This window comes from Python bivittatus, unplaced genomic scaffold, assembly GCF_059951505.1.
Source record: "Python bivittatus isolate LINGU-HERP-01145 unplaced genomic scaffold, Pbiv_v1 ctg000010_np1212, whole genome shotgun sequence".
In the NCBI taxonomy this organism is placed as follows: Eukaryota; Metazoa; Chordata; class Lepidosauria; order Squamata; family Pythonidae; genus Python; species Python bivittatus.
In genome coordinates, this window is record NW_028277029.1 from 5153607 (window position 1) to 5169429 (window position 15823).

At 37.7% G+C, this 15823-nt stretch overlaps 1 protein-coding gene across 1 annotated transcript in view; it reads left to right on the forward strand.

Moving 5' to 3' along the window:
- LOC103061084 (laminin subunit beta-4) overlaps positions 1-14221 on the forward strand; it is a 40693-nt gene extending 26472 nt beyond the window's left edge. Inside the window, exons 15-24 of the mRNA XM_088143368.1 lie at positions 3731-4106; positions 5494-5654; positions 6029-6234; positions 6565-6768; positions 8229-8373; positions 9471-9678; positions 10089-10227; positions 12556-12732; positions 13279-13432; positions 14082-14221. Coding sequence (XP_087999494.1) covers positions 3731-4106; positions 5494-5654; positions 6029-6234; positions 6565-6768; positions 8229-8373; positions 9471-9678; positions 10089-10227; positions 12556-12732; positions 13279-13432; positions 14082-14221 — 1910 coding nt within the window. The remainder of the gene's footprint in view (positions 1-3730; positions 4107-5493; positions 5655-6028; positions 6235-6564; positions 6769-8228; positions 8374-9470; positions 9679-10088; positions 10228-12555; positions 12733-13278; positions 13433-14081) is intronic.
- The last annotated feature ends 1602 nt before the right edge of the window (positions 14222-15823 follow it).

Sequence of the window (15823 nt, forward strand, 5' to 3'; positions counted from 1 at the left end):
AAAAATATTAACTATGTTTGGTGCAGGTGTTTAGATGGATATTATGGAAATCCTCTCAAAAGAGATCCTTGTCGTCCTTGTATGTGCCCAGATTCCCCAACCAGCAAGAGATATTTTGCACATTCCTGTTACCAAGACTCTTGGACCAAGCTATTAATTTGCAAATGTTTTGTGGGCTATTCAGGTAGGAAATCTGCCATCTTTAGAGAATTTAATGTTCTTTGTTGTTAGATTGACAAAAATCCAAAATCATTCCATCTGTAGTCTGGGAAGCTATACCACAAATTATTCTAGCAGGCTTTTCATTTTCCATCATTTACTTTGTTCCACAAAATTCAGTACGTCTTAGTGGTACTAGGCTTAGAAGCAGTTATGACTCAAACTTTCCCAAAACCAAGGATTGTGGAAAATGAGGAGTGATCTCAGATGTTCCCTAGAATGAAAGATGAAAATAGGATGCTCTGAGATCTGAGAAGTAGCATGGGTGGAAATGGGAACTGAGAAAGCAAGAGAAAGTAGGAGGTAGAAAAGTCTGATCCAGTGAGTTTTTACTAGGAATTAACAGGTTTGTTTGTTTTGAAAAAAATAGTCTTGTAATGACCAACATCACTAAATTTAATTGGTTGTAATTGTGTGTGACTTTCACATTTGTAGGTGATCACTGTGATGAATGCCTCAGTGGGTTCTTTGGGAATCCAAGGGTAACAGCAGGTCAATGTCTTCCTTGTTCCTGTAATAACAACAGTGACTTGGCAGACCCAGCCTCTTGCAACAAGGACACTGGAGAGTGTTTAAAATGCTTATACAACAGTCATGGACCAAACTGCCAATTCTGTAAACCTGGTTATTTTGGATCAGCACTTCTGAGGAACTGTAGAAGTAAGCAAACAGGTTCTAGTAAATGCCTGGATAGCAAGGTTCAGTAAAAATAAATCTTGTGGCCGAATAAATTATGCAATTAATAATGCTATCACATATTCTCCTAATTGCTTAGAGTATTTCTGGGTAGGGTGAAATGTTTTGTTGGAATTAGTATAAGGAATGGGAAGGACTAAGAGTTTAGGGAGCTGGAGATGTACTCTATTGATTGTAACAGTCTCTAGAAAAAAATACACATCTTAAATAACATTAGAACTGTATATATTTGTAAGATATTTATTTATTAGATTTACATCCCATCTTTTGTAAAGGAGCTCAAGGCAGCAAACATAGTGCTCTCATCTCCTATTTTTCCCCATAACAGCAACCCTCTGCAGTAAATTGGGTTGAAAGTGATGGCCATAATCACCCAGTGAGTTTCCATGGCTGAGGGTTAAGAATTTAATTATTTTAATTTAATTTAATTTAATTTAATTTAATTAAGAATTAGTCTAAGATCCTAGTCCAACAGCTTCACCACTAAACCACACTGGCTCCTAGGCCTAGTTAATTCACACTAGATTGACAGGGTAGGTAATACCAGAGCGGAGGAACCTTCAAGACCAGAAGGTATGAAGGTGCCTAGGTGAGAGGATAACGAAGCTTTCTTCTATTCACCTGCTCTACATTCAGTTTTATAAGCACAGTAAGCATGATCTAGGCCAGGGATTTTTCAGACCACGGAATCTGTAAATTAAAAAAAAAAAAATCCCAGAACCCCAGATCAAGAGGCAAACCTCTAGTGACAGACAATTGGCTGGATTTCAGTGAACTTTTCTGGCCCTTAATCTCTCATGGAACCCCATCAACGTCTCGCAGAATCCTTGGGTTCCCTAGAACACAGTTTGAAACCCTGGTCTAGGCAATGGGAAGAACCATCCTAATCTATATATTAGCCTACCAATTTAATTATAACTGAATTAAAGATTTTAAAAAAGGATAGAGGAGAAAAGTAGTAAGGTACACAATGGTAAACAAAATCCTGCAACAAACCTTGGTACCAAACACTGTAGCTACTCTAGCAGTATCAAATCCATCTTAGAAGGTTCAGTTAGTCTGAGACTTCAGACAGAGCAGGAACATCAGGAACGAGACTGCAGGTAATTTGGCCAGGTTTTATGCTACTAGGATGAGATGACTTAGATGGACAGTTGCTGTTTGGGGCAGTGGGCAACTATGCAGATAGACAGCTGAACTACCATCAGTGGACAATTATTCTCAGTGTTGAGCAAAAGATGTGAGAATGAGTAAAGAAGAGGCACTCTTCGGGTCAAATTGTTTGGCATACTGGCAAAGGAATATGGAACAGAGTAGTTCTCTCAGCCAATTCAAAGGTGGTTTTTAAGAGGGCATGCCAATCAGGGCCAGATTTTGTCACATAGGTTTATCCATGATTGGGCCAAAATGCAAAGATCAAAGGTTTATAAAGAAAATAGCAGGAGTTGAAGGACAGAGCCTCATTCAAAATGTGTACAAACAGAGGATGATCCACCTTGAATGAAAGTATACAACAAGTAATGAGCAAGCTCAGGAACCAACTGGAACAGCACCAGGGATAAATGTCAATTAATTCAACATGGTAGTAGAATGTTATTTGCTAAAAACGATAATCAATCATTCCATCGCTATGTCTGGTATCTTTTCAGAATGTAACTGCAACCTTTTGGGTGTGAACCCAACAAAATGCCTGTCAGGAAATGACTTTTGCCCATGTGACCAGACCACTGGCAAGTGCCCTTGTTCACCTAACGTGATAGGCAAGAAGTGTGACCGATGTGCTCCTGGCTACTGGAACATGGTCCAGGGAATAGGATGTCTCCCCTGCAACTGCAATCCAAAACATTCCCCAAATAACATTTGTGATCAGGCAAGATTCTTGATCTAATTACATTATTTTTAAAAATTAAAGGATAAACTGGAATTCCAGGGGCCAAAATTTATTAAACTGAATCATCTTATAATATGTAATGGTATGTGGGAATGACCTTGGGAGACAGGGAGAAGAGCCACAGACTGGACAAACCAGCATGTAAAGGGTATGTCAGCCCGCAGAAGGAAGGGGGATGTGGGAAGCATTTCAGAAGGGACCCTCCCTAGTTTTCTGGAGAGTAAAAGGAAAGGTGGGAGGAAATACTTTCAGACTTGCAAGATTCTGTTAATGTAACCTTACAATAGAGTTAGTACTCACGGTTGTGCTTCTTGTCTGGATTACCTCGAAGGGCTAATGGGCGGCATACAAATTTGAAAACAAAATAAAATAAATAAATAATATTAGTGTTCCTTGGTTTGTAACAATGAAATAAGCTATTGTTTGCAACCATAGGTATCTAGTTCAAGCACAATGACCTCACTTGTTCCCCCCTTGCCAGGTTCTAACTACAGACTCTTTTTACAGCTTACAGGTCAGTGTCCATGTAAGTTAGGTTATACAGGAAGACATTGTGATATCTGTGCTGAAAATTATTATGGCATCCATTGCATTGGTAAGTGGAATGCAGTTTGTTAGACTTATGTGGTAATACAGGACAAAAGTCCTAGAATTTTTGCGTTAATTATGGCATAACACATAGCCCCCTGCTCCAGTCTGATGCCCTCCAGGTTTGTGGGATTGCAACACCCATCATCCCACAGTCAGTTAATTATTTATGCCTAGAAATTACGGGCATTGTACTCCAACACATCTGGAAAGCACCAAGTAAGAGAGGCCAATGTATGGTGCATTCACATAACAAACAACCTTAAACTATGGCTTTAATTTTTCCCCCATCTTTTCCCTTTCACAGCTTAACATTATTGCTTCTGTCCCCATCAGAATGTAAGTGTAACAAGGATGGAAGTCTGATACCTGCATGTGATAAAGACACGGGCGTGTGCCACTGCCGGCGTGGGGTCTCTGGAAAACTCTGTGATCAATGTGCTCGCAGTCACCACCAGGAATTTCCGTCCTGTTCCCGCTGTCATGTTTGCTTTGATCAGTGGGATAACATGATGATTTCTTTATCTCGGAGAATCCAAAAATTGCTGAAATTTACTGTAGCACTAGCAGATAAGAGGAAAGCGATGCCTGGCTGTGATTTAAACATTAAAGGCTATGAAAATAAAATTTCTGAAATGGAAAAAATCTTGAAAAGCCCACTCCTGTCATCCAAGGCACTCTTGAATATCGAAAAAGAGCATGACAATATTAGGTAAGTTGTGTTTCCTACTTTCTTTATTTAAGTAATTTCTTAATAGGAAATTTATAAAAAAAACTACATTGGATAGGAGAATCACACTCTGGACTTGCAGATTTTTCCAGCCACTTGACCTTTTCTTTACACAGATTCCGTAAAGCAATGTTTCTCAATCTTGGCAACTTTAACGCGTGGACTTCAACTCCCAGAATTCCCCAGCCAGCCTGGCTGGGGAATTCTGGGAGTTGAAGTCCACACGTCTTAAAGTTGCCAAGTCTGAGAAATACTGTCCTAAAGGAATGACTGATTTTAAACTCTGCTGAGTTCAACCGCAGTTTTGAGAGTTTCTGGGTCTTTAGCCCAGCTTAAGGAAAAAAGTAAAAATAATGTATTTTCTTGCCTCAGAGTTAAAAAGTCACAAAATATAAGACAATGTTGTGAAATATTCAAAATAGTAGCTTAGTAGCTATTCAATTCTGTTCATACAAAAGCTTCAGGTTCTTTTTCTTTTAAAAACATGCAGCCAAATATCCAGATATTTTTTTAAAAAATGACTTGGATAAAGAGAAAAAGAGAAAGTTTGAAGGGAAGCAACAATCACATATCCCAGATTCTATATAACAGTCAATAAACTGAATTTAACTGCTAGTAATGTGTTAACTATATTTAATTTCAGAGTAGATTTGTGTTCTACAAAGAGAGGGTAAGCTTGAGAGAAAAGGAAAACGTGTATTTTTAACTTCCTCTTTAGATGTTACTAGGAAGACTCAAATTGAGAACGAAATTGTGTGTTTGTGTGAAGCTGAGATCAGTGAAAGCTATTCTGTGAATGGAGCCCAGCTGTTTTGTCTCACAGGGCGATGAGCTGTGTTCTGATTTCAGTGGTCTTGCCAACAACTCAGAAAATTATTGAACTTTTCTCCTTAAAGACTCTAAACTTATTTGACCAACAAGCAGACTTGTTCCAAGTAAAGAAAGCTTTATGCAAAGGAGTTCAAATTTTTGATGTGTATGCAGTAGGAAACATAATGTAGGCTTCCCAGCGTAGATCCAAATTCCCAGATACTCTGGGGGATGCTAATGAACTAAATCAAAATGTATGGGTGTATGCATTAAATGTTTCCATCTTCTAAACATCTAGAAGGATCTGAAATGGTTGTGGTTCAGGTTCGCACTCCTTGCAAATCTATCATCTGTCTCTACGAAATTTGTTTTTAAATTCTGAATACATCATTTGTAAATATTGTTCATTAAATGTTCATGTCTATGTGTCTACACTCAAGTGCCACTCCTGAAAAACAGACAGAAATAAGATGGATCCAATTCCAAGTTAAGTACTAGAGGTCAAGAGCTAATCTTAACATTAAATCTAATGTAATAGTCAATTTGTTGTTCTTTTTAGACAAACAGTTTCTCACATGTTTATGCAATCTGGCTCTCTGGATCAGTTTCCTGATCTCCATGGTATAACTGAAAACTTACACAAAGATGTTGACAATCTCTCCGAAACCCTGCAGAAGAGAACAGAACTGCATCACAGGATGGAATACTTGCAATTGCAGGGTAAGAAGGCCGTGCATTTAAAAATTAAAGTTTTTACCAACTGGAAAGTAACATTTCAAACTACCTTCCCCAAATAGCTTGAAACAGAACTCTTTTGTAGACTGTTTGGGGACTCATGCATTTCACTGTTATTTTTGTTACTGTTGTTATACTATCTTCCATTCCATTTTTTAAATTTTTAGTGTGGATGTTTTAGTTGTATGCCTATCTGTGAACTGCTGAGAGTCCTTGATTGCAGGAAAATATAAAAGTAAATAATAAGTGTAAATAATAATGCATTGTTTATTACTACTACTACTACTACATACATAGGTTTAAATTTGCTCGATGTTTTGTGAAGTGCTATGTTTAAATGATATTGTCCTTTGATTTAGATTTTTTCAGCAAAATAAAGAATTATTATCAAATAATGTTGTCTGCTGAAGAGAGAATCAATGAAACAAAATCTATCATAGCTCATGGAGGAAAAACAAGGAACAATGTGTTTGCCATGCTAGATGATCTGGACATAAAGGAAAACATTACACTGAACCAACTGAAGAAGTTCACGATTTCAGATATTCAAAATCTAAATGAAAAAGTAAGATGATTCATTTCTTGGAGAAAGTGGGGCACCATCACATTCACTGGAAAAGGATATATCAGGAGTATAGCTAATGAGAAATCCTATATATTGTTCTTATATTAAGCTGTCCTAAGACATATTACGTCAATCATTTTAGAAGGTTCTAGCCAGAGATTTTAACTAATATACAATATTTTTAAAATTGTATATTAAAACTAATGAAGTAGTTAAGTATGAGCTAGTCTTGATCATCCCCAGTAAATTTGGGATGGAGAGTGAAAACATACTTAGCAATGTTTTTACTGATCGCTGCAGTATGAATGCCTCTCTTGTGTTTTGATGCAGGTGTGTGGAATGCCAGGAAACTTGTCGTGTGCCGTGGCAGAGTGTGGCGGGGCTTTATGTCGCAACAGGCAGGGCAACAAACATTGCGGCGGTCCAAACTGTAATGGAGCGCTCCCTCTTTCTATCAACGCCTTTAGAAAGGTTGATCAAACAGCCCTGCTGCTAAGTAACCTAACCAATCAGACGCAAAGATCTCAGAATAAGGTACCGTATGTTCAACAATCAAGCTTCTGAGCTTCATAAAGTTTTCGTTTTTAACATGCTCAAAAGATAGGTCACATTAATCCCAGTTAATAGATGGGGAGCTAATTGTGAAAGATTGTTAGGAGGCTGAAGAAGAAACCAGAGGCGCTCCAGACATAAACCATCAACAAATGGAAGATTTTGTTAATGGCTTATCTAATAAATGGCAATTCAGTCCAGCTCAAGTTATAGAAAGCCTGTGAAGAAGACATCCAGAACTTTCAAACATGCTCTACCTTAATGATCTCAGAGGGCTGGAGGTTCCTATCCTAGTTTCTGTACCTTTCCCCTAATTCTTGCATTAAACTCCTTATTGAAGTCTGTGTGATTCTTACTTCCTTGATTGTAAGGGTGTTGACACTAAGAGACAGGATGTGTGTTAGTAACTAGGAACTCAATGACTGAAGTTGGATTTGGACTCTAATGCATGCCCTGATGATTTTTGTCTTAAAATAGCAGAGAAGCTTTCAGGGGAATTTTGCATTTTGTACAATCTCCTTTCATTTTTGCTGTTGTTGAGGAAGATTTATTGCATTATTTTTTATTTATAACATATGGCTCCTGCATTTTTATTATCAAGGACAATGACCTAATTAATAAAGTATGCCATTTGCATAGTGTTTAGGAATATGTCTCCAACTTGTATAGTTGGCCTGCACCAGAAGACCAACTGTTTCTGGTTGAGTGTCTAAATTGCCTTCCTGCTCTATCCCTGGAGAATACTAATCCTTATATTACAGTATTAAATATTCTCAGATCTGAAATAATTCCGGGTCCAACACAAAGAATCTGTTTTTTTAATTACAGAAACAACATGGCAACTAGTTCCATGCTATACCCACAAATCAGGAATGTAGGGATCATGTGGGAAGAGAACCATGCTAGCTTTATTGATCCCCATTTATCTTTCCCTGATTAGCTCCATGTGTGGTTTCCCCCACTTCTATATTTTTCCTACAGTAATGAAGCTAACAACAGTTCATGGTGGACTAGTTTGGGAATTGGCTGTGCTCAGAATAATTCAGATTGTAAAAATAGATACTAGACATATCATGATTCAGATTCTGTGTAGGTCTAGCACTTGGGTACCAAAAACGATTTGCCCCAGGAAAAGGCATCGGGTGGGGGTGGGGTTAAAAAAGACAAGATAGTGGGTTCACTTGTGCACCATCTTGGCTTTTTGACAACCCCTCCCAAAGTGTACCTCTGCCCTCAGGATGAGTTCAGTCAGTTGCTAAAAAGAGAGAGAGAGAGAGAAAGAGAGAGCCTAAGACCTTCTTTTCCTTTAATCCAGGCTTAGGGTTAGAACTGAAAATGGATCTAGAAATTATGGGGGAAATACTATCATAATCCTTGGTTCTTTTAATCAATAAAACTGATAATGAAAAAAATCAGATTGTTATCTAAATGTACACTCACAGATCAAAAATATAAGAAAAATGACTGACGATACTAAGAAGAAAGCCTTGGAGATACACGGAAAACTGGAGAAACATAAATATCAAATAGAAAACAAAGGAGAAAACATCAAAGACCTTATCAAGAAACTGAGAAACTTTTTGTTAGGTAAATGTGCTATTCTTTCTCTTCCATTTTCAGTATATGTCATGCAAAATAAATTCAACATAGCACACATTTTAACAAAATAAAAATATTATTTATTTATATTAATTTTAGCCCACTTTTAATTAAAAATAATCCAATTTAGCTGATATTTAAGCAGCTGATCTTCATACTAAGAACTCTGTTTTTTCAAAGTAATTCAGGTATGTTATATCACTATAAAAATGTGTGTGTATACACAAACAGAATACAAATAATAAATAATAATGTCCCCAACTTTTAGGTATCCATAATATTGATTTTAGCAGTAAACAAAACAAGACTGTATTAATGAATCCATTAAATATTACCTGTTTAATAAATCCGTTTCTTTTATAACCACCATATAAAGCTTCCAGATGATATTTGGAAGCCAAGCCAATGAGAATATTAAAAATCTCACTGGATAATCAGATATTCTAAGTATCTGATCACTTTCTCTTGTTGCTTTGCCTAATTTAATGCCACACAAGATCTAATATTGACAATTAGCAAGGTTTTTTTTAGGGCTGATTATAGTAGGAAAAAAATGGATCGGGATTGGGGGCTAGGCCAACCTTTTCATTTGATAAAATGAGGCCATCACTTCTGACAACAGATTCTGAGAGATGACCTCAGCTTTTTGGAATTATTTTTCACATGCTCTGTCTACCTATAGACTAACTGGTTCCCTTCAGGAATAGTGAAGGGTGCTATCCTGTTGTCACTGCATTTTTATTTTATATTGCTTTATTTTATGCTGCTCTTCCTCCCAGAAGAATCTAGAGCCAGATGCATGGACTTCAATTCCCAGAATTCCCCAGCCAGCCATGCTGGCTGGGGAATTCTGGAAGTTGAAGTCCATACATCTTAAAGTTGCTGAGGTTGAGAAATGTTGGTCTACGGGAAGGGGAGGGGAAGTCCAAAACTGCAAAACAGTGGGTATGACGCTACAATCCAAACGCTGCCTCTTTTGTACGTGTGTCAACAGCAGGAAATCTCTTTCATTGTTAGTGTCATTGTATTTATACTGAGGGTGCAAAAGCAGTGATCCTACATGGTTCTCTCCTCACTTTTATAAGAGGAGAGTGCCCCACCTGAGGATATAGAGAAAGTTGCAAATTATGTTCTGGGCATCAAGATGCATGAAGTTCCTCAGGAGCTCCCGGACGTGCTCAACAACCTCAAGAATTTCATGACACATTGTGAGGACTCCACAGTATATACAAAAAACTTAATGAAACAAAAGGAAGAGGCCCAGAGTCTTTTGATGAAAGCACAAGAAACTGAGTAAGTACAGTATTTTCTTATTTGTATTTGTGATAATCCAACGCAAATCCCTGAAAATGAATTTTCTGGGCATTATTTTTAATATAAACAAATGTAACTGTATATCTGTGGACTGCATTTTGGTTAATCTTATCATAAGGTAACTTTTCAATCATTCTGTGGGAAAACCAAGGTCAACTGAGCTATCCAAATAATCATGATTAAGTCTTTTGTTACACTAATGTTATGTTCTATCCTCATCCATCTTCCTAAATGGCTTGCGGTAAAGATTTTTTTGTTTGTTTGCTCATTGCACTCTCTTTCTTTCTCTAATAAATATACATTATTGTACTATACTTCCAATTAATAATCCTAGAATACAGTAGATTTCTTGCATTTCTGAAGATCTGGCCTATTTTTTTAAAATTCAGGGAGAGAACAAAAGCTCTCGCAAAGCCCGATGAAATAATAAGCGACTTGAAAGAAGTGGGAGATGTTCAGCGGCAAACCCAAGACGCCTTGGCAATTCTAAATGAGAAACTAGAACAAACTAAAACAAGTATTTCAGAGGTATCATCCCTTAAATCAGAGACTGTAAATTAGAGCATTTCAGTGATACTTAATTTTAATATTCTCATTTCTTGGTTCAGGTGCCTTCACTCCAATATCGATGCATTCAGCTTTCTTTAAATGTTATGGATGTACTGTTTCCTCCCATATTAATTTCTGAACATAACAGAACTGCTTTGTCTGTTGTGCATTTTTACGCTTTCTATTTCTCCATCTAATGTTGAAATCCTACATTTATCCCAAGGGTTGTTTTAACGAAGCACTGGGAGGAACTGGACACCATCTTACCCAAAGCTTCTCTTTGTAGAATGCCATCCTGTATTACCTGATTCAGACCTAAGACATTTTGCTACTTGGGGCAAAGGACAAGATGGTGTTTGTTCTCTCCGTTCCATATACAGAACCTGACTGTCTTTGATGCTGGTGAAAAGAGAGCATCTTTTGTTAGGACCTGGACACAACCAGCTAACTTATGGGATATAGGCAAGGAAGGCAGCAGGATGCACATATTGTCTTCCACATTGTCCAGTGCTGCTCCTCCACTCCCTACAGTGAATATTATATATGCCTTGTCATATGAAATCTCTCTTGCCTCCCTGACTTCTCTCAGCTTTGTGGACCATGTCAGCATGGCCTCAGGTAGATGGAAAAGGCCTAGCTGACAAAATTCCTTCCACACCCACACAACAGGAATGCAGCTGTATGTCCCTAAGCCATACTTTTTCAACTATAATGGCTGCATTTTAGACAAATTATATTGATGAAATGTTGGGTTGATATCATATAGTGATCAACTACCTATCCTATGGTCAATGAAATCTTTCAGGAAACTAAAAGTGTACCTGCAAACCCCCAGGATGTTCCTCAGGAGATGATCTGCATGATTTCTGCTGTACCATTGAGCAAAATATAATCTACAGTATAAACTTTTAGAACTCCAAATTTTAATAGAAATTTCCTCCTTTCATGTCCTAATTAGTTCTCATCGTACTCTACCACCTAGGTATACTTATTTATTGGACAGTCTTTATAGAACACTCCAGTCAGAGCAACTCTGAGCACAATCAACAGAATATATCAATTAAAACCAAAATCATATTCAACTTAATAACAATGAAAACAGATGTGTCCTACAGTCCAAAGGCCAACTGCGTTTCTCCTGAATATGTGGAGAGGCCATTGGCATCTCCAGGGAAAGCGTGTTCTATAATGAGGGTCTACCACAGAGAAGGCCTGCCTCCTAGTCCAAACACCCTTAAACTTCCACAGGGGAAGAACCTGGAGCAGACCTTCTCTCAGGGTTTGAAGTGGATGGGCAGAATCACAATCACACTTGGCAAAGCAGTTCCTGCTGTAACCCAGTGCCATGCCACGCCATGCAAGGATTTTTAGGTGATAAGTATCACACTGGACCCAGAAGCCTACCAGCAGCCTATGAGGCAACTGCAAGACAGATATTATTTTACAATAACCAGTCTTCCCAGCGAGTACCCTGCCATTGTGTTCTGCATCAGATGTGGCTTAAGGGTCACTTCCAATGGCCGCCTACATACTTTGTGTTGCAGTAATCAAATAGCATGGTGATCAAGATCATCTCCTTCACCAGGATGTCCTATTGTTTTTTAACTGAGATTCCTTCCAAATGTGTCAGACTACAGTACCTAGCATCATCTATCAGCAGTGCCAAAGTGTATGTTATAGTCTAATACAGCATTTCTCAACCTTGGCCACTTTGAGACAGGTGGACTTCAATTCCCAGAATTCCCCAGCCAGCCATGCTGGCTGGGGAATTCTGGGAGTTGAAGTCCACCTGTCTTAAAGTGGCCAAGGTTGAGAAACACTGGTCTAATAAATCAAGAGAATCAGGCTGGGAAAGGTAAACTTGTATTTCAATAGAAGAGAACATACATAGTTCAGGGTTGAACTAATCCCGCAGGGATTAACACCAACAAACAATCAATCAAAACCAATACCCTAATCAAGGAATTACCACACCCTCGCCAACATGAGGGTATATAAACAGGGAGCAAACCCCGCACTCACTAGCACTGATGATGTTACCTAGTCAGATAATGAAACGTCTGCAAGCAAATAACCAAGCTCAGAGAGCACCAAGGACTCCATACTTCTGTTTTTCCCATAGTACAATGGAAAATATTATTGTATAAACTTTTGGACAAATAGCTTGTTCATTAAAATAGCTAATGCTACAATACCAATATGCCCATTAGTTTCTAAGATTTGATCCTGCACCCCTTGTCTTTTTCATTAATTGTCCTCTAAGAATGAGTTGCAAACCTTTTATTAGTTATATTTCTTGGTATGCAGACTGAGAACCAAATGAACAGGACTGCTACTGAGTTGCAGGCCTTTCCAGAAAAACTGTCCGTGCTGGCAGATGAAATAAATTCCCTGAAGACCAAAATGAAGATGAATAGAATCCAAGCAACAAATGCAAGAGCAAAGGCAGAAGAAGCACAAAATCAAGCAACAGCAAGTAATAAGGTAATATACCAATTAAATGTCCTTGTTCATCCCTCTGGAGCTTTCATTTACAGATTCCTAATTTCTGAACTTTGGTGTTGGAAAAGACTCCTGAGTATACCATGAATAGCTAAGAAAACAAATGGATCATTGAACAAATCAACCCAGAGTTCTCAGTTGAGGCACAAATGGCTAGACTTAAATTATATTTTGGACACATTAATGCAAAGACCTAGCTCCTTTGAGAAGTCCACAATGCTGAGAAATGTGGGAGGAAAGAGAAGATGAGGACAACCAGATTGACTATTACAATGGTGAATTACACTGTTGGAAGAGCTGAAGGGCCAGATTGGGGACAGTTCATCCTGGAGAAGATCTATGTATGTGGTTGCTAAGAGTCAACATTGACTTGATGGGGCATAATTAATCAATCAATTGTGTTTAAGGCTGCAATCCTATACTGCTTACTTGACAGCTAGTGTCATTGAATTCATTTGAATTTACTTAAGAACACCATAGAATTGCAAAAAAAAAAAAAAGGAAAAAATTACATTCCTTGTTTTTTAGGAATCTGCTAATCTTAAAAAAGAATACAGCAGCTTGCAAGAAAAACTCCAGACCAGTGGACTTCCATTAGAAACCTTGCAGAAACTGAACTGGTTGAAAAAAGAGGCAGAAGAATTGGCCAAGGAGACTGCAGAGAAAGCAAAAAGAATCACAGGTAGTGTACGTGCCTTGCTTATACGTACATTTACCAAAAATTTACATGGTGTGAATATTTTTATGTTGTAATAGTCTAAGGCCATAAAGTTTCTCTGTCTTGTTCCTATAGAAGACTTTGGAAATATTGGGGGGGGGGGGGGAGGGACAGGAAGGGAGGCAACCCCTTTTTAAATATTTACTGGCTAGGGAGGACAAACAGTCAGATACTTAATTCCTATGCAAGAAATATGGCAGAATGGACCAGGGCAGACACTTACCTGTTCGAAGAATAGAACTGGAAAGGAATCCTACTGATTTTCTAATCCAGTCCTAATTCCATAACAGAGTTAATGGTCCTTCCCTACTTGGGGAAGGGCCAAGAGTGTAATTCAGCCTTGGAATTTCCTACACCTCTTTGCTGCTCTTGAATGGCTCTCTGGATTTTTGCAACCCAAATATAGTCTGACAGCTGTCAATGCAAATTCCTGCAACTGGATTGGGCACAGATCCCTTTCAGTTCCAAAACTGTAACCTTAACACAGCTAAGCAGATAATATAGCTTGACCTCAAGTCAGATAACTGGGGATTAACTAAGTTTTATATAACTGATTGGTTCAGATTTACTGTACATACCTAACAATGTATACTTTTTACTTTTGTTATTTCAGATTTAGAAAAGAAGATACAAGGTCTGAACCAGATCAAACGAAAAAAAGCTGATCAGCTGAAGCAACTGGAGGATCAAGTTATAGCTATTAAAAATGAGATATCTGAGCAATCGAAGAGATACGCTGTTTGTAAAAGTTAGACTCTAAGAATTTAACGGATCAGTTGGGAATCACTGAACGCCTCTCTGTAAATGTAATAATGATTAACATTATATAAGTTGCATTGTTAATTATAATATAAAGGTGGTACAGTATACTGTGTTGTTATTATATGGTGGAAAATAGTCTTCAGTGTCCTTTAATTCTAAGGGTATATTCACACTTACTGTTTAAGCTGCTGCTATCAGGGGCTCATGCCAGCTTAACTCTAGGCCAGTTTAAGAAAATCTTTTCTAGGCTGAAACCTTTGGCAACAGCTTGTAAGGTACTGGACAATAGACCATCACATCCTCCCCTGCTGATGAGTCTCCCACCTTTCTGTTCCAGTGAAGCAATTGCCCGACTCTTTCCTTCTTGTGAGCAGCTCCTCCTGGACATATACTTTCATTTTATACATCTGCTAATTTGTCTATAAATATATGTATATGATTTAACAAAGTTAAAACATCAAAATGCACATATGTAAGCACAACAGGCAGCTTAAAAATCCTTTCTTACTGCCCTCCTTCTTTTTAATCTCTTATAAACCTATCCTTTATCAAGAGAGGTCTAGTAGCACAATGACACACGGAAAAGTAGGAAGTTTAGGGAGAGAAAAAGGCAATTAAATATTCTGCAGGGGTTTAAAACTAGCAACCTTCTATTTGCAAGGCAAGAATAATGGTAATCATGCTATCACAGCACTCATGGTTAAAGAGGCAGCTTTGAAAGAGTTCAAAGATCATGGTAAAATAATGATTTACTTTAAGGGAGATCCCTTCCTCTGCATAATAGCCAATAAACTGCTGGGGTTAGCTTGCAACTGACTAAACTGGACTCTCTGGAATGAGCAGGAGCCTCAAAATGACATAGTGCTTTGAAGTGTTCTCCGGAAGCAGAACAGAAAGATGTGATCTAAGGTCACAGAGGTAGTAACAGCTATTCTCAGACAAAATTGTTGCCATTTCTACTGTTAAACTGAAAGAGATTAGTCAAATTTATGTCTATATTTCAAGTTATGCTCCTTGTTCAACTAAGTGGGAAATGATATGGAAAAATATTAAAAGTGTGTAAATTATTTGAAAAAGGTACTTTGCCACTTGCCTCTCTTTGTTTGTTTTTTTTTTTTTAAGATTCTTAAAGCAGTTGGGTCAAATCAGGTAGCTGCTTTCACTGTTCAAAAGAGGTATGTCAAACATACTTCCACACTTTGCAAATTCTTCTCCTGAAATGTTTTGAATGAAGAGCTGAAATGCATGCATGCACAGACGTAAAAGTTTTCTTCTCTGTAAGATTCCAGGTGTGTATACATAAAGCATTGTTCAACACTCCCCAAAATCTGCTAAAACTATGCTAATACTTCTTTGCACATAATAACTTAAAGTTAAATAAAGATTAAAATGACTGGGACTGTTGTTTTAATAACCTAAGATATTAGGTAGATAGATAGAATTTGTTACCGTCACAGACCACAGTTAAACTTTTATTCGAACTGCAAGTTATAACAGCACCACATACAGGATTTATACACACACACTTACATCCAATAATATAAACTATATCAGTTTACTTTTGTTGAGTCTGTTGTTTATTGGATCGTTTTA